Source organism: Trichomycterus rosablanca, chromosome 3 (genome assembly GCF_030014385.1).
Source record: "Trichomycterus rosablanca isolate fTriRos1 chromosome 3, fTriRos1.hap1, whole genome shotgun sequence".
Lineage (NCBI taxonomy): Eukaryota > Metazoa > Chordata > Actinopteri > Siluriformes > Trichomycteridae > Trichomycterus > Trichomycterus rosablanca.
This window is the reverse complement of record NC_085990.1, coordinates 2591353-2610179: the sequence shown is the minus strand read 5'-3', so window position 1 is coordinate 2610179 and position 18827 is coordinate 2591353. Positions and strand designations below refer to the sequence as shown.

Genomic DNA, 18827 nt, shown 5'->3' with positions numbered 1-18827 from the left:
ATGTTATGGCTGATCGGTGTACATCAGTTCGCTCACCTTGTACTTTCTGTGTGTTCGGTGCTCTTTTCTTTTCCTGCTTTTCCCTGACATTTGGGGAAGCTTGGACGTATCCTCTTCCTCCTCCAGATCGGGTAGCGTGACTTCCTCGAACCCACCGCTCAGCCATCCGCTCCCCACCAAATTCACTCCGTCTCCTCCGTCGGGCGCTTTATCCCCGTCGTCAGGCCACACCGCCTCCTCGAACTGACCGGGACGCGCCGGGGGCGGGCGGAGCTCCTCGAAAAACACGGAGAACTCTCCCTGCAGGTGGGTGTGACCCTTGAGAAGAGTGGCCATCTGGGATTTAAGCTGAGACACAAAGGACAGCCGTGTACTTAGAGCAGGCATGAAACAACACAACACATGCTTAAGCCAGGCAGAAGGGGCTCCGGTCCTCACCTCATCTACGCCTCCAGGGGTAAGAGCAGACGCCGTCTGAAGCGCTTTGACGATCTTCTGGTAGTGAGATGGATTCTCACCGAAACTGATCTCCAGCTGTCTGAGAAACCGCCTGCTACGCTCGAACGCCTGCTGATCCTCAAACTGAGGATAAAAATATTAAAAAAGATGATATTTCCAGCAGATTTATTCAGTTACTGGAGTTTTCCTTAATGTTACAATGTGTGCATATTATTAAGTATTCGCTCGTCTGCCTTCACACGCAAATGAACTTGAGTGACTCCCATTCTTAATCCACAGGGTTTAATATGATGTCGGCCCACCCTTTGCAGCTATAACAGCTTCACCTCTTCTGGGAAGGCTTTCCACAAGGTTTAGGAGTGTGTTTACGGGAATTTTTGACCGTTCCTCCAGGAGCGCATTTGTGAGGTCAGGTCAAGTCAAGTACCGTTCTCCTGGCGATCGCCAAACCCGGACTCGTCCATGGGATCGCCAGACGGAGAAGCGCGATTCGTCACTCCAGAGAACACGTCTGCACCGCTCTAGAGTCCGGTGGCGGCGTGCTTTACACCACTGCGTCCGGCGATGTGAGGCTCGGATGCAGCTGCCCGGCCATGGAAACCCGTTCCATGAAGCTCTACACACTGTTCCTGAGCTCATCTGAAGGCCACATGAAGTTTGGAGGTCTGTAGCGATCGACTCTGCAGAAAGTTGGTGACCTCTGCGCACTATGTTCCTCACCATCACGCTGACCCGCCCTGTCATTTTACGTGGTAACACTTGGTCGCTGTCGTTCCCAATCGCTTTCACTTTGTTATAACAGCACTGACGGGTCGACTGTGGAATATTTAGTAGTGAGGAAATTTCACGACTGGACTTGTTGCACAGGTGGCATCACGGTACCACGCTGGAATTCACTGAGCTCCTGAGAGCGACCCGTTCTTTCACTAATGTGTGTAGAAGCAGTCTGCATGCCCAGGTGCTCGGTTTTATACACCTGTAGCCATGGAAGTGATTGGAACACCTGCATTCAATGATGTGGACGGGTGAGGGAATACTTTTGGCAATATAGTGTATGATACTGCATAATAATAACAACAATCCACCTCCGTCGTAGGCTTGTCAGTGCAGAGAAGCACGCGTCTCAGTACCTGGATCGGCCTCCAGTGCATGTTACTGTGGTTATCCAGTAACCTGCGATTAACTTTTGGGTCAGTGTTTGTATTGTACTCTTCCATCCACATGACATGACGACTAAACCCGTCAATGCAACCATTTACAGCGATGCCATACGGCTTTAGTCTATCGTACGAGTCCATGCGCATGAGGTGTTGGGGCCTCGGTTGAAGTGCAGGCGACAACGCAGACGACGAGCGCACCGGTGGCGCACGTCCTTCTAAATAAACACAGTCCATCGCTGAGCGGTTTCAGCATCCTTACACTAATAACAAACTGCTGATGTGCAGGAGATCGAGGATTTCTTTATTCGTATTTCCCATCGATGGGACGCTTCTTTTCACCTGAGAGGGGCGGAGTCTCAAAAGTAACGTGGTGTGTTTGAGGGAATCGGGGATGAGTACATCGGGAGCAAATGACAAAAAAAGGAAAAACCCTTTATTGTTGTTCAAGTGGAGAATAAAGTGTGTTTACCAGGCCGCACTCCAGCGCCTGCTCTGGAAGAAGGAAGGCAGAGAAGTCCCTCAGCAGGTCTGGCCAGTCTTTCAGAAGAGGTTTAAGCTGAGAGAAAAGCTCCACGGCGCTTCGACCCTCCGCGCCCTGCTCAAACTCGAACAGCAGACTCAGGAATTCCTCCATCTTACCGGGAGTGTCCTGCAGGACGTCCCGCACCTGAGGAACACAACGACAGGAAATAACGTCAAGGTCTTGAATGAGAGATAGAGTTAAATAATAATAAATCAATTAAAGAACAGATAAGGACTAAAACAGTTGTACCCATCAGTCTCCCCGGCTCTTGCTCATTTATTTTGGTTTTGTCCTATGTTACTATAAAAGGTGCTCAATTATTTAATTTATTAGGATTTTAACGTCATGTTTTACTCACTTTGGTTACATTCATGACAGGAACTTACACAAGATTCATCCGTTCACAAGTTTAATATCAAATCTCCAATTCACCTCACTTGTGTGTCGTCTTTGGACTGTGGGAGGAAACCGGAGCTCCCGAAAGAAAACACACACAGACACGGGGAGAACATGCACACTGCACACAGAAAGGACCTGGACCGGACCTGGACCGGACCGCCCCACCTGGGGATCGAACCCAGGACCTTCTTGCTCTGAGCCATCACGCCGCCCGTCAGAGCCATGCATACCATAACAGGACTTACACTATATGGACAAAAGTATTGGGACACCCAATGCTGACAAGTATAATAATAGGCTTCTAAATTTGCACCAACAGTTTGGGGAAGGCCTTTTCTTGTTCTACCATGGTGGCGGCTGAGAAGACGAGGTGTTCCAGTGCAGCCACATTTGTGAACGCTGAGTCAATATGGAACACCGTTTATGGATTTATAGGGAGCCCATGAGGGATTTTTATTCCTTTGATGTGTTGTCTATGGGCTGGTTTACTTATTTCTGCCTTTATTGTAATTCTATATAGGGGTTAGGGATGTTCTGTTTGTTCTGCTTGGAAGATTTAAATAAAAATAATATAAAAGTTAAAGTCCACTGACTCGGTTGAGGTAGGCCTGGGCAAAGGCGATGTCTTTGCTGTCCCTCATTGGATCATTCTCCAGGATGTGCTCGTCATAGAGCAGCAGCAGTTTGGACGTGTCCTTACTGGCCCGGTCCTGCCGTCTGCTCTTCCTCAGACTGCGAGGCGTGGGGCGACCGCGACCTGCCCGAGGTGATTATTAATAAATAAATAAATCCATTCGTTTATCCAGTCATACAGCTTAAAAATATAAAAAACGAGCCATTTGAATAACTAGCAGTTTAAATCCGAAGCAATAAAAGTTCAGGGTTGGAACCGACCTCGGCCACGCCCGGCCCCCTTCCCGCTGGCCTGCGGAGGGTCCTCCTCCTGCGGCGCGTCTCCTTCGGGCAGTTTCTCCTCCTCTCCCTCGGCAGTCTCCAGCTCCTCGCCCTTCATAGGCCCGTCGTCCTCGTCGTCAGAGTTCTCCTCTTGTGAGTTCTGAGAGATGGGGGAGGTGGGCGAGGTCGGGGAGGCGGGCGAGTTTGGCGAGTTCTCCTCCTCCGAATCGCCTTCCCCGCATAACCTCCGCTCTGATGCCAGCCACGTCAGCTTTTCCATCGTCTCCTGTACGGAGAGGACACGTTGCTGACAAATGATAACCCTGATGATTCTGTACAAATACACTACATGGTCAAAAGTATTTTGGACACCTGACCATAAGCCTGGTATTAAACGGTATTTAAAAAAGAGATTTTGGAGTGTGTCTGTGAGAATTTTTACCCACACTTGCAGAAAAGCATTGTGAGGTCCGGCACAGACGCTGGACAAGAGGCTTTCAACAAGATTTTGGAGTGTGTCTGTGGGAATTTTTACCCATTCTTTGACAAAAGCATTGTGAGGTCAGGCACAGACGCAGGAAGAAGCTTTCTACAAGATTTTGGAGTGTGTCTGCAGGAATTTTTGCCCCTTCTTCCACAAAAGCAGTCAGGTCAGACACAGACGCTGGACAAGAGGCTTTCTACAAGATTTTGGAGTGTGTCTGTGGGAATTTTTGCACATTCTTCCAAAAGAGCATTGTCAGGTCAAGCACAGATGCTGGACAAGAGACTTTCTACAAGATTTTGGAGTGTGTCTGTAGGAATTTGTGCCCATTCTTTGAGAAAAGCATTGTGAGGTCAGGCACAGACCCAGGAAGAAGCTTTCTACAAGATTTTGGAGTGTGTCTGTGGGAATTTGTGCCCATTTTTCCAGAAAAACACAGTGAGGTCAGGCACAGACGCTAGACAAGAGACTTTCTACAAGATTTTGGAGTGTGTCTGTGGGAATCTTTGCCCATTCTTCCAAAAGAGCATTGTGAGGTCAGGCACAGGCACTGGACAAGAGACTTTCTACAAGATTTTGGAGTGTGTCTGTGGGGATTTTTGCACAGTCTTCCAAAAGACCATGTGTCAGGTATTTTATATATATTAAAGTGTGAAAAACAGCACAAACCTGCAGTTCAGGTACCGAGAGGACCGATTCCTCCGACGCAGACGACATCACTTCCTCCTCGTCTTCGTCCTGCGTGAGCTCGTCGAATTCCTCCTCCTCGTCCTCGCGCTCGCCATCTCCGTCCTTCTCCTCGTCGTTTCTATCCCCTCCAGCACTGCCCTGGCCATTTTCACCTCCTCTTTTCTCCCCTCCTTCGCTTATATCCCTATCTTTCCCTCCTCCGCTCTCATTCTGATGCTCCTTTTGCTCCTTCCTGTCTTCACCACCTCCCTGACCTCCACCAACTTGCTCCTGGTTTTCAGAACCGGAAGCAAAACTCAGCAGCCCTGGAAACGTCCGTCTGCCGTCTTCACTGCTCTTCGGTTCTTCTATGTTGTTAGGATTAGCAGAGGGATGAGTACTCTCGATATGACTCCCATGATCCTCTTCGCTGGAGGGGCTGTTTATCTGCTCTAGCTTTTCTAGCTCCTCTATATGTTCCGCACACCTGGAGCTGTCCATGTTTTCCTCTCTAAAGTTCTCGGACTTCTCTGGGAGAAAAGGAGCTCCAAAGAGAGCGCTCGCCATCTCCTCCACGTCCACCTCAGCTCCTGTGTCCACCTCCTCCTTCCACAGTTCTCCCTCCACCCTGTCTGTACCTGGTGGAGGCTTGATTGGGCTCACGACAGCCTCTGAGGGGAGTCCAACCCTCACCAAGGACAAATTATCGCTGGTATTTGGAATGATTAGAATATGAGAAGCCTCTGGTTTGATTGTGTGTTGACTGGTTTTGGGCATTAGGAAAAACTGTGGTGTTCCACCTTGTGGAGCCGCCTGGACCAGCACAAACTGGGAATTATCTGCTGGGAGATCAACTGTACTGCAAACACTGCTTTTTGAACGAGGGATGAGATTTTCAGTACGATTTTCTAGCGTCTTAGCGTTTAAAGACGAGGAACCTTCATGGCTTGACGCTGACACGTCGCTTTTGATAGTTTGGAGTGGAGGAGACGGTTGAACAAATGGATTCTGAGGTAGTGAGGTGCTGGATTTGATGATTTGTGGATGGACAAAGGTATCCAGGATGGAAGGAGGCTGTATGACGACCACGGACGGGACGGCATTCGCCAGGTTTTCCGGTCTTGAGCTAGACGGTATAATCTGGGCCGGACTGAGAGGAGACGGCTGGATCGGGAGCAGCTTTCGAGGCCCGGTTTGATTCCTGAGCACGTCTGCTTTCTTTGGCACGTCTTTAGTGGGAACTGTGGTGTTACAGGGAACAGCTGGAGTTGAAGCTATGTGTACTACAGCTGGAGGTAAACTGGCAGGAGGCTCGACAGGGTTTACACAACCCAGCTGTGGAACGACATACTGGAAGTTAATAGGAGCGACTCGGTTCAACGGGACGGTCCCGTGAGCAGGACCGGCGCTCACTTTGGCCTCGCTGACCGGGATGAAAGGACTCGGGGTTAACAAGAGGAGCCCTTGAGAGGGAAGAGCTGCTGGGACTTGGGGTAATAAATGAACGGGGGCTTTTGCTAAGGGTGTAGAAGCTGGGCGTGAAAAACCGTGCAGCGGGCGCGGTTTGGGAGGTCGGGGACAGCTCGGGCGCTTGACCGAGGGATGCAGCTGCAGAGTCAGACCTTGAGGAAGGCATCGTGGGTACGGTGTTCTCTCAGGAAAAATAAGGGTATGTGATGATGGGCTCTCTTCTGATTGGCTCTCGAATAGTGCTTTATGTATGTATGGCAAACTTTTCTGTAAAAATAAATAGTAAAAATAATTTATACAGTATACGGGCATTTATACAGGCATCCTTAATTTCCTTCGGGATTAATAAAGTATCTATCTATCTATCTATCTATCTATCTATCTATCTATCTATCTATCTATTATACAGTAAGTACTACAGAAGCTTTTGAAAATGAATAATAATCAATATTAATAATCTATGGCAGATGGAACGCCTTTATTTGTTTATTTCCACAGATCCTAGCTAGTTTGGAAGCCGGGCTCTACCTACTAGGCCAGGGGTGTCAAACTCATTTTCACAGAGGGCCACATCTGCATTATGTTGGCCCTCAAAGGGCCGATTGTAACGTATCCAGCTGTCTTGGACAATTTGTTGTTTTTCTTATAACGTATATCTTTATAACGTATATCTACATTTGTACTGTACTCCTTTACCACAGACACGGCCTCATAACACGAGAGACGCACCGCTTTCTCTTCCTGAAGCACAAACTTGCTTTCGCTTTCACATCTTTCATTAAATTTCCTCCTTCTGGTACATTTTTGGATCATGTGTAAATATTTCTCAGCATCACTTGTTGGAAAACCGCCTCAGTTAAACGCTGATGTGGAAACACTGCCATCTAGTGACGGGATGGGGGGTCACTTTGCGGGTCACAAAATCGGCATGCATTGTGGGAGATGCAGTTTATGTACGATTTTGACTTGGACTTGGCCCACGGGCCTTGAGTTTGACCACCTGAAGCCCTATGATGAATTGGGCTGTGTCCAGCTCAGCGTCTCCGGTGGAACTGGACTTGCCACTGGACAGGACCCTGACCAGGATGAAGCGATTCAATAAAATGAAATACAAAAGCGTCCTGTGGCCATGAGAGTTTGTGCACCAATGATGCGCAGACATAAGGCTAACAAGTCAGCACTTGGGAGACGGCTGTGCACGAATTGATGCCAGTATTTAAAGCAGAGCCCCTCTATCTGCAGATACAAACTGTCTGACTATTAAACTGCACCTCAACAGCAAAACAAGTCGTATCTATAAGTGGAAATAATCACTGTGGACAATACAAAAGTTCACAAAAGGACTTATACTGTAAACTTGATCTTCAGTCATTAAAAATAAATACAGCGAAGTGTAAAACAGGGCTCTTTAACAGAGTACAGTTTACTGAACGTTTACCTGGAGCCAGATTGGCATAATGTGTCTCTCTCCACAGGGGGGCGCTCCTCCCCTGGGATGACTGGACAGCAGGCCACTGGTAGAGGAGGGACTGTACGCTGCTGGCAGCAAGACTGAGAAGGAAATCAAAACAGATCAAATCATGATTTCATTCACTTATTTAAGGCATCCTGTGCACTGTTTGACCACTATGTGAAAAACGGACAGGGTGGGGTCCTTTATAGTGATTAGTCTTGACAAGTGTCAATCATGTGTCTTGCACAGAAAGAAGGGCCTGAATTCGATTCCCTGGCCGTCTGTGTGTAGTCTGCATGTTCTCCCTGTGTCTGTGAGGGTTTCCTCCGGATGCTCCGGTTTCCGCCCGCAGGTAGTCAGACCAACTGTGAGTGTGACTGTGGGTCTGTCTGGGCAGTGATAGCTCGGTGGTTAAGGTACTGGACTAGTAATTGTAGTAGTTGCCACTGTCGGGTCCCTGAGCAAGGCCCTTAACCCTTCAGTCATAATTGTAAGTCGCTTTGGATAAAACGATGAAGATGTAAATGTAAATCTGAAAACCTAGTGAGTCTCTACATTGACAAATTTTAAGTCATCCTAAGCTCCCGAGAAGAGGGCGTGTCTAAATTCCTAGATCCCTTAAAATGCTCCTACTGAGGCGCCTTGATTCCGAGTGATGATCCGACTGAAAAACGAGGGAGCGTTCTCATTGATGTTTAATTTGTACAAAGGTGTAATTATACAAGAGTCATTTATTTGTAAATTGGGGCTCATCCGGGACGGTTTAACCGTTTTCGGGACACGGAGGGAGACGTTAGCTGAAGTGCTAGTGGGTTTGAAGTAGAGCGTCTAAATAATCTGCCATATAAGTTCAATGTCCTATTAGAATCCTCTGTACTGAGGCAGCTGATCAGGTAGGTAGTAGGCAGACCCTGTGTGTGTGTGTGTGTGTGTGTGTGTGTGTGTGTGTGTCCTGTCCCTATGTTTCCTGCCTTTCATCCAATGAATCAAACCCACACAGGGCAGGAATAACCTGGACAAGGCGGCAATCGATCGCAGGGCTTCGGCCACCGCGCTCAGACGCAGATGGCTGGGCGACCGATAGCACCGCCATGGTCTGAACACGGATCTTAGAGAGTCTAGAGAGCGTAGTGAGTCTTCGGAGAAAAATAATAATTAAATCAACCAATTTTAACAGGCACAAACGTGAAATAAACTCATACACGGACGCCCCCTCGTGGAGGCTTTACGTTACACCTTGTAAACCACCGTGGGACCAGATTGCCACAATTTATCAATTAAAAATAATCAGTTTTGTGTTGCCCGTGGGTCACTCGGAAAAAAACGTTAATTAGACAAAGCACCTTGATAATGTTGTCGGCAGCCTTGTTGGAGGACATGTCTTTCACACGGGCCCGTAGCTGCTCCACCCTTTTGGGCTGAATCAGGTACTGGCTCATCAGATGGTACGGGAACTCCGTCTCGCTGAAGTGTTTTAAACCGAGGACAATCAGACTGGAAAATGGAATAAACAACAAACACCACCCAGATTAAATAAGAATAAAGCAAGTTTAGTTTAGTGTGATGTATTTTATTCGCTGTTTTATTTAGTGAAGTTGTGTCCGTCTATGTATGTCCATTATATGTGTTGCCTAAGCTGTTATTGACAGGAATTTTGAGAGAGTTTGAGACGTTTTTGCTTTTGTGTTGTTAAAAAGTTCCGTCATCCTTTGCTGTTCTGATCTGTCGTCTCTTGCGGTCATAAATGATACATTTCAGGATCAAATGTTTTATTGTAAGCTGTTTTTTACGACGGCGTATTAGGGCCACTTTAAAGAAAAGTTTTCGATTTCGAGATTAAAGTGGAGATATGATGGCCACATTGACCTCCTCGTGTTAAAATTTGGTTTCACAAATAAATCCTCAATCTCCTGCACATCAGCACCAGTTTGTTATTAGTGTGAGGACGCTGAAACTGCTTTGCAATGAACTGTGTTTATTTAGAAGAACGTGGCCACCGGTGCGCTCGGTGTCTGCGTCGTCGCCGGTGCTTCAGCCGAGCCTTATGGACTCATATGATGAATTAAAGCTGTATGCCATCGCTATAAATGGCTGCATTGACGGGTTTAGTCGTCATGTCATGTGGATGGAAGCGTACAATACAAACAACCACCCCAGAATAATCACGGGTTATTGGATAACCACAGTAACACGTAACTTCTCTGAACTGACAAGCCTACGACGACTGCACACTCTTTGGCCATAATATTTCCACTTTACTATATAATTTTGACTTTATTCTCGAAATCAAAACGTACAAATATTTTTTACGGTGGCCCTAATCCGCCATCGTAGTGTTTGGCATGCTTCACCTTTTATCAGATACATGTGTGCTTATTCTTAGACCCTGTGTACGGAGGGCCACACCCCCCATCAGCATTATTCCTCAGCCCTGTGCAGGCGCCATCAGTCATCCAGCAGGGGCCGTAGTCGCACCGGTTATGAAGACCTACGATCCGACTTTTTACTCTCTAACCCTGAACAGCAGCCGATCGTTGTTCATGCTGCCGTCCAGCCCAGTCGGAAAGGCAGAGCTGAGATTCGATACGATGTATTCGAAACCCCAACTCTGGTACACTAGCGTACTTTTTTTTTATGGGATTCGCTTAGTGTAATTTATTTTTCTTGTGTGTGTTCCATTTGTTTTGCCATTTGTCCTTGATATATAAAAGAATAGAGCAAGGGAAGAGATCAAATAAAAATCTAAAACACTGTTCGCTGCACAAACCCCGACCTGCACTTAAGTATCTAGAAAACATGAAGTGACCAGCTTGAAATATTATGGCTTTAAGCATTCTAAAAGCTTGATTTTGACATATTTAGATTTTGAGCATTTTATAAATCATTATTGCAGTAATTTCTGCATAATTAAATTAGGAGCGTACCCATCCTCTCCTTTAGTGTAGATGTTCTTGTTGCGTGGAGGCTGCAGGGACGGGTCGAGGCTGCAGTGAGGCAGCAACTCTGGGTAAAGAAACACTGACCGAGTGGCAAACAGCCAGGCCAGATGTGCTGGAAGGAAGGGGTACCTGTGCACTGCAGGGGTGAAGAGAACACAGCCGTTATCTATACACACAACAACACATTAGGCAAAATTAACACTAAATATTGCTCATCCAGCCTCTTCCCAGCTGCACGTAATGTCTCACGTAAATCACGCTCCTGGTTACGTTACGTTTATCTTGCAAAGCAGACGTGAATTCAAAGGTCTAATTAAATTACATCAAAAGGTCAACAAGAAATGATGGCGTGTCTGCTGTGCATCTTACCGCTACGTGATCGTGGACATTTGGGCAGTGAAGCGTGAGGAGACTGTGTTTTCTTCAGCTCGTCCAGCAAGTCCAGCGACGGATGGAGGTTACACACCCTAAATGCACTTCTGAACCCGGGCTCAACCACCGCTCTTACCTGGTCTGCTCTGTCTGCAAACGACTGCAACTCTGTCTGCAAGAAAAGCATCGTGCACTTCGGTTTTAAACTGCAGACACGTACGCAGGGATAAATACAATCATTAAACAAGACACACTGGAAAGGTTTCCATTATCATTTTAATGGACCTCTTACACAATGTCGTGTGACGTACGTCAGCAACATGACTGTTCACTTCCGGCTAGAGCCTGATACACATCTAGACATCTGTTCTCTTCACTTGTTTTAATAGTTTCTATCAATTTTGTGCATAGTGTTATTTATATTTATTGTTATTTCAGTGTATTTTATAGTTTGTTGTTGTATAAACTGTTTAGTAGTCAAACAAAGAAAACAATACATACATATACTGTACAATAACCAACACTATAAAATAACCTGAAATAACACTAAAAATAAATAATACTATATATAAATAAAACTAAATATAAATAACACTAAATATATAAATATCACTGTAAATACTCTGAAATAACTCTAAATATAATTAACACTATAAGACACACTAAAATAACAAAAATTACACTAATAAACACACGGAAATAACACTAATTATAAATAAGACTAAATATAAGTAACAATATAAATACACTAAAAACACTAGATATAAATAACACTAAACATACATAACACTAAATATAAGTAACACTATAGAATACACTTTAAAAAATATTAAATATTAATAACTATATGGAATATGCTGGGATAACACTAAATATAAAAAAAAAACATTAAATATATATAACATTACATAATACACTGAAATAACACTAAATATAAATAACAGTAAATATAAATAATACTAAATATAAATAACAGTAAATATAAATAATACTAAATATAAACACTAAGTATAAATAACACTAAATATAAATAATACTAAATATAAATAACCTTAAATGTAAATAACACTATACATAAACAACACTAAATATAAATAACCTTAAATGTAAATAACACTATACATAAACAACACTAAATATAAATAAAAGTAAATATAAATAATACTAAATGTAAATAACAGTAAATATAAATAATACTAAATATAAACACTAAATATAAATAAGACTAAATGTAAATAATACTAAATATAAATAACCTTAAATGTAAATAACACTATACATAAATAACACTAAATATAAATAACACTATAAATACACCAAAAAACACTAAATATAAATAACATTAATAAATACACTAAAACAAAACTAAATATAAATATCACTAAACATAAATAACACTAAATATAAATAACACTAAATATAAGTAACATTATAAAATACACTAAAACATCACTAAACATAAATAACACTATAAAATAGATTGAAATAATATTAAATATAAATAACACTAAACATAAATAACAGTAGAAAACACTGAAATACATACAAGTAACACTAAATATAAATAACACTGTACATAAATGAGAGATTAGATGTCTAGTTGCATAACAAGCTCTAGCCAGAAATAAACAATGTTAACCGGGAAGCAGATGTATGTAATGCTACCTTGTGCAAAAGGTTCACTGTTTTTACCACAGATTCCTGAATTTGGCAGAATCACAGCACTGGGAAAAAACGTGAGCAGGCTTTTCTCCTCAGGCTGGTTAAGGTTCAGCCAGCTCTGCATTAAACTGTATCTTAAACTAATACTAGTCATAATACTGATTGATAAAGTAAAAAAATATGGTTTTTAATACTTACCAAGAAGAGTTTGGTGGCGCTGGCCTGGTTCTGCAGCCTCTCCACACCGCTACACAGCATGTTCACTTCTGTCAGAAGCTGCACATGCTGCAACACACATACACAGACTGAGGTCATGTAATAATGTCCGTTTTACTTTTACAGACCTCCTATGACGTGAGAATTGACCACTCACTTGCTGGATTTGCTGCTGTAACTGGCGCTTCTGGGTGGATGTCACCACCAGGGTACTGGGAGGAGAAATGAGCAGCATGGTGGGCACCGGTACGTCGCTGTTCGTTCGACTTTGGTGCTCCCGCCGCTGCTGGAGAGCATCTAGCTGTTCCCGGACTGTACGCCTGCACGCGGTCAACATATTGGCCAGCGGCTCCTCGAATCTGGACACACACAGATCGCACAGTGTTACAGTTTTTTTTATTTACTTCTTAGTCAGTTTAATCCCATCATCAGGAAACACAATTTAGAAAACGGGTGCGTTTGGACGCATGATGTGTAGCTCTAGCATCTACACCTGCTCTTGCTCTCCTGTAAGACAGGTCAGACCTTGAGCACATTTCTCTGCCTCCCTACCCAAACAGAACACAGCACTACTCTGCTGCTCTGTCCCAAAGGGAGGACTGTGCGTGTGTGCTCTCTAATAATCCTTAAATGATTCTTTTACATTACCCCTGCAGCCAAAACACAATTTTAAAAATATACGATTCCCGTCGTTTATTTTATTCGTATTTAAGGCTCTCCATGGTGAAGCCGCATCCTACGTATCTAATCTTATCTGCTCATATTCTTCTGACCAGTTGTCCCAAGCACTCAGATGAGGTCCAAAGGTGACCGGGCTTTCTCTGTGGCTGCCCTAAAACTATGGAACAGCTTGTCACTTTATATTAAGGCGTCCCCTACAGCTGATTGTTTTAAAATCCAACTTCAAGACCTATTTATTTTCACAGGTTTTTGGGGTTTAGCATGGCTTTTTCTGTGCCAACTGTTTTATTTACCATCTAACATTTTTATTTTATCTAACAGAATGGTAATTGGAGCAACACAATACAGGCAGCATTGTTCTTAAAGTGGTCTTGTGGAAAAACAGCAAAAACGGCATCAGGAATTCAACCTGTTGTTGCTACGGCTATTGTTTACAGTTAGCGTGCCATGTTCGCCATCAGCGTCCGGTGAAGAATGATCCATAATTGTGACCAAACACAATCCTGGAGGGTTTAGGACCTTGCTCAAGGGACCGAAAATGGCAGCATTAGGCAGTGGTGAGGAAGCAGAAGATGCTAGACAAGACACTGTGTCAACACTAAAAGACCTATAAAAGTCCGGTCCATAAATGTATGTGAGCATAAAGGAGAGATGAGATGTGCAGTACCGAATGGTTCGAGGAACGTTAAACTTGGCAGTGCTCTGCGATTCCACCTCTGCCTCCCGCTCCTGGCCCCCCTCACGGTCCTTGTCATTCTCGTTTGCTTCTGTGTCATCCTGGAACTGGGAAGAAAAAAAAAAAGGGGACAGAGGAAACTACGACTGAATATCATTATAAGATTATAAGATTTTAAAAGTATATCCTTTAAAATCAACTTACCGTCTCAAACAGCTCGTCCATGAGCTCATTAACTTCCCTCTCTGCAGAAAAAGAAGAGAAAAACAAATTACGAATCGATTAAACCATTTAATTTGTTCCTTATTTTGACAAAATTGAGCCCCCCAGTACCAAATGATCATCGTTTGAATGTCACAGCCTAGATGAATATTTTTGCTGACCGTGTACATCCCTGTATGGCCACAATATTCAAATTCATCAAATAAAGACCACCAGATCAGCTCACACTGGTTCCAAAACACAACATGTTTAGTGTCCTTCACTGGTCTACATTTACATTTTCAGCATTTAGCAGACGCTTTTATCCAAAGCGACTTACACAATGAGCGATTGAGGGTTAAGGGCCTTGCTCAGGGACCCAACAGTGGCAACTTGGTGGTGGCGGGGCTTGAACCGGCAACCTTCTGTTTACTAGTCCAGTACCTTAACCACTGAGCTATCACTGGCCCTAGTCTAGTTGGTCAACGTATCTAAATCAAATACAGCAATTTTGGAACGAGTCTTTAGCGATAACATCATGAACCAACATCTCTTAGGGTGCATTCACACGAGAAGCGGCAAACTATTATCCCTATTCTAGTCGTGTCCAATTACCCCGATTGCTCCTCTATACTGATTCGACCCTTTTGCCGCTGACTGAGGACGCCACTCAACTGACTTGCGCCCCCTCCGGCACGTACAGTCAGTACAGCCTGCATTTTTCACCTGCACGACACTGCGCACGGAGGGTCACACCCTCCTCAATGTTATTCCTCAGCCCTGTGCAGGCGCCGTCAGTCAACCAGCAGGGGCCGCAGTCGTACCAGTTACGAGGACCTATGCTCCGACTCTACCACGAACCCTGAACAACAGCCAAACGTTGTTCATACTGCCGCCCAACCCAGTCGGAAAGGCAGTATCTAGAAACCCAACTCTGGTGCGCTAGCGTACTTTACCGCTGCGCCACCTAAGCGGCCACGACTGTTTCACTTTTAAACTTGTGTTACAGCTCGAGCTTCTGAGAAATGCTGAGAATCAGAATCAGCTTCTCCCAGAGTGTAAAACGCTTCTGGTTGAAAATAAAGCTTAACGTGGTTTAATGTAGTAAAAGAAGGAGACAGGAGCACTAAACTCCTCTTCATCATTACTGCTCTCCACTATAAGCTCGATGTTTTAGTACAATAAGGCACGTTAAGTGAGTCGCTTTTACCGCATCATATAAAACAGTCCGACTCACTGGAGGAGCTTTGAAAAGGTCAGCGGCGACACTGGGTCCAAGTTCAATCGGGTGAACTTTGAGCGCCACTGCATGCTCAAAAATCGCGAGGCAAACACGGCAAAGACTTCACAGGAAACGGCGACATGGTCGGCGCAAAAGCGGTTTTGCCGCTTCTCAGATGAATGCGCCCTTAGTGTCAGCAGGATCTCATATGCAACGTTCCTAATGAAGTGGCAAGTAAGAGTGGATATCAATGCACAATTCAGTTTAAGCAGCTTGCTGAACTCACTGGTGATGCGAACCGCTCTGTCGTTGCGGTAATCCTCCAAATCCGGCTCATCCAGATCGTCCAGGAAATTATATTCAGGATCGTCGTCGTCGTCACCCTCCTCTGGACAGCAGATAATAAAAAACAAAAAGGGGGGCATGGAAAACAGTAAGAATAAAAACACGGCATCAGTATCAATATTTATTAAGTACCACAGTGAAAGACATGGACTTGTTTATATTATTTATTTATTAAGATTTTAACATCGTGTTTTACACACTTTGGTGGCCTCTTCTCCTAGTATTAAGTGTTAGTGTGTCGATCTTGGTCTGTACGTTCTCCATAATGTATTTATGTTGGTTCTTTAAGTCTCTGACCTTCGTTGTCGAGATTTGAGATCATAAGCCCCTGCAGCCAATGAGTCCACTCTTTGTCCTCCAGTGCTGAACAGTAGTCGTACATGTCCGGCGTGATGTCGGGTGCTTTCAGCTCAGCCTCCAGCTGGTCCAGTGGTACATCAGTCAACGGACGCTTGGACCGTGTCCGACACGCCACTAAACTTCGCTCTGCGTCCTCGCCACTGTTCAGAGCCTGGACAGACAGAGTGTGAGAAGATTCTCAACAATTATATCAGAAATTACAAGTAGCAGCCATGTTTTAAATGTAGGTGGGTTAGAAGTTTTTACTGAGGGTAAGAGGTACCTTTACTTGCCTGTAAAAGCGGGACCAGCTCTGATATTGTCATTACCTTACTCTATATGTACACCTAGTCCATGTTCCTAACACCAGCACTTCTGACAGCAGAAACCCCAGCAATGTCTCTATTACGTAGTGAAAGTGTTGTTGATTGTCTGTCTGTCTGTCTGTCTGTCTGTCTGTCTGTCTATCTATCTATCTATCTATCTATCTATCTATCTATCTATCTATCTACTTATCTATCTATCTGTCTGTCTGTCTGTCTGTCTACCGTTCTATCTGTCTGTCTGTCTGTCTGTCTACTTATCTGTCTGTCTTTGTCTATCTATCTATCTATCTATCTATCTATCTATCTATCTATCTATCTACCGTTCTGTCTGTCTGTCTGTCTGTCTGTCTGTCTGTCTATCTACTTATCTGTCTGTCTGTCTTTGTCTATCTATCTATCTATCTATCTATCTATCTATCTATCTATCTATCTATCTATCTATCCATCTATCTATCGTTCTGTCTGTCTGTCTGTCTGTCTATCTATCTATCTATCTATCTATCTATCTATCTATCTATCTATCTATCTATCTATCTATCTATCTATCTATCGTTCTAACTGTCTATCTATCTACCATTCTGTCTGTCTTTATCTATCTATCTATCTATCTATCTATCTATCTATCTATCTATCTATCTATCTATCTATCTATCTATCTATCTATCTATCTATCCATCTATCTATCTATCTATCTATCTATCCATCTATCTATCGTTCTGTCTGTCTGTCTGTCTGTCTGTCTGTCTATCTATCTGTCTATCTATCTATCTATCTATCTATCTATCTATCTATCTACCGTTCTGTCTGTCTGTCTGTCTGTCTGTCTGTCTGTCTGTCTACCGTTCTATCTGTCTGTCTGTCTGTCTGTCTACTTATCTGTCTGTCTTTGTCTATCTATCTATCTATCTATCTATCTATCTATCTATCTATCTATCTATCTATCTATCTACCGTTCTGTCTGTCTGTCTGTCTGTCTGTCTGTCTGTCTGTCTGTCTGTCTATCTACTTATCTGTCTGTCTGTCTTTGTCTATCTATCTATCTATCTATCTATCTATCTATCTATCTATCTATCTATCTATCTATCTATCTATCTATCTATCCATCTATCTATCCATCTATCTATCGTTCTGTCTGTCTATCTATCTATCTATCTATCTATCTATCTATCTATCTATCTATCTATCTATCTATCTATCTATCTATCGTTCTAACTGTCTATCTATCTACCATTCTGTCTGTCTTTATCTATCTATCTATCTATCTATCTATCTATCTATCTATCTATCTATCTATCTATCTATCTATCCATCTATCTATCCATCTATCTATCGTTCTGTCTGTCTGTCTGTCTATCTATCTATCTATCTATCTATCTATCTATCTATCTATCTATCTATCTATCTATCTATCTATCTATCTATCTATCCATCTATCTATCGTTCTGTCTGTCTGTCTGTCTATCTATCTATCTATCTATCTATCTATCTATCTATCTATCTATCTATCTATCTATCTATCTATCTATCTATCTATCTATCTATCTATCGTTCTAACTGTCTATCTATCTACCATTCTGTCTGTCTTTATCTATCTATCTATCTATCTATCTATCTATCTATCTATCTATCTATCTATCTATCTATCTATCTATCCATCTATCTATCCATCTATCTATCCATCTATCTATCGTTCTGTCTGTCTGTCTGTCTATCTATCTATCTATCTATCTATCTATCTATCTATCTATCTATCTATCTATCTATCTATCTATCTATCTATCTATCTATCTATCTATCTATCCATCTATCTATCGTTCTGTCTGTCTATCTATCTATCTATCTATCTATCTATCTATCTATCTATCTATCTATCTATCTATCTATCTATCTATCTATCTATCTATCCATCTATCTATCGTTCTGTCTGTCTGTCTATCCGTCTATCCATCTATCTATCTATCTATCTATCTATCTATCTATCTATCTATCTATCTATCTATCTATCTATCTATCCATCTATCTATCGTTCTGTCTGTCTGTCTGTCTATCTATCTATCTATCTATCTATCTATCTATCTATCTATCTATCCATCTATCCGTCGTTCTGTCCGTCCGTCCGTCCGTCCGTCCGTCCATCCATCCATCCATCCATCCATCTATCTATCTATCTATCTATCGGTCTGTCTATCTATCTATCGGTCTGTCTGTCTACCTATATATCTATCGTTCTAACTGTCTATCTGTCTGTATATCTATATGCATTTTCTCCCTTTTTCTCCCAAGGTTTGACATGCCCCCTCCGACACGTGTGCAGTATTATTATTATTATTATTATTA

General features: G+C 43.2%; 1 protein-coding gene across 1 annotated transcript in view; it reads right to left on the bottom strand.

Moving 5' to 3' along the window:
• The window catches only part of gon4lb (gon-4 like b), a 32096-nt gene that overhangs the window by 6094 nt on the left and 7175 nt on the right, over positions 1-18827 (bottom strand). Inside the window, 17 exon segments of the mRNA XM_062992423.1 lie at positions 37-348; positions 439-582; positions 2089-2286; positions 3135-3298; positions 3436-3721; positions 4589-6325; positions 7497-7519; positions 7522-7609; positions 8855-9005; positions 10436-10586; positions 10820-10994; positions 12683-12769; positions 12858-13059; positions 14049-14164; positions 14262-14302; positions 15767-15868; positions 16123-16336. Coding sequence (XP_062848493.1) covers positions 37-348; positions 439-582; positions 2089-2286; positions 3135-3298; positions 3436-3721; positions 4589-6325; positions 7497-7519; positions 7522-7609; positions 8855-9005; positions 10436-10586; positions 10820-10994; positions 12683-12769; positions 12858-13059; positions 14049-14164; positions 14262-14302; positions 15767-15868; positions 16123-16336 — 4191 coding nt within the window.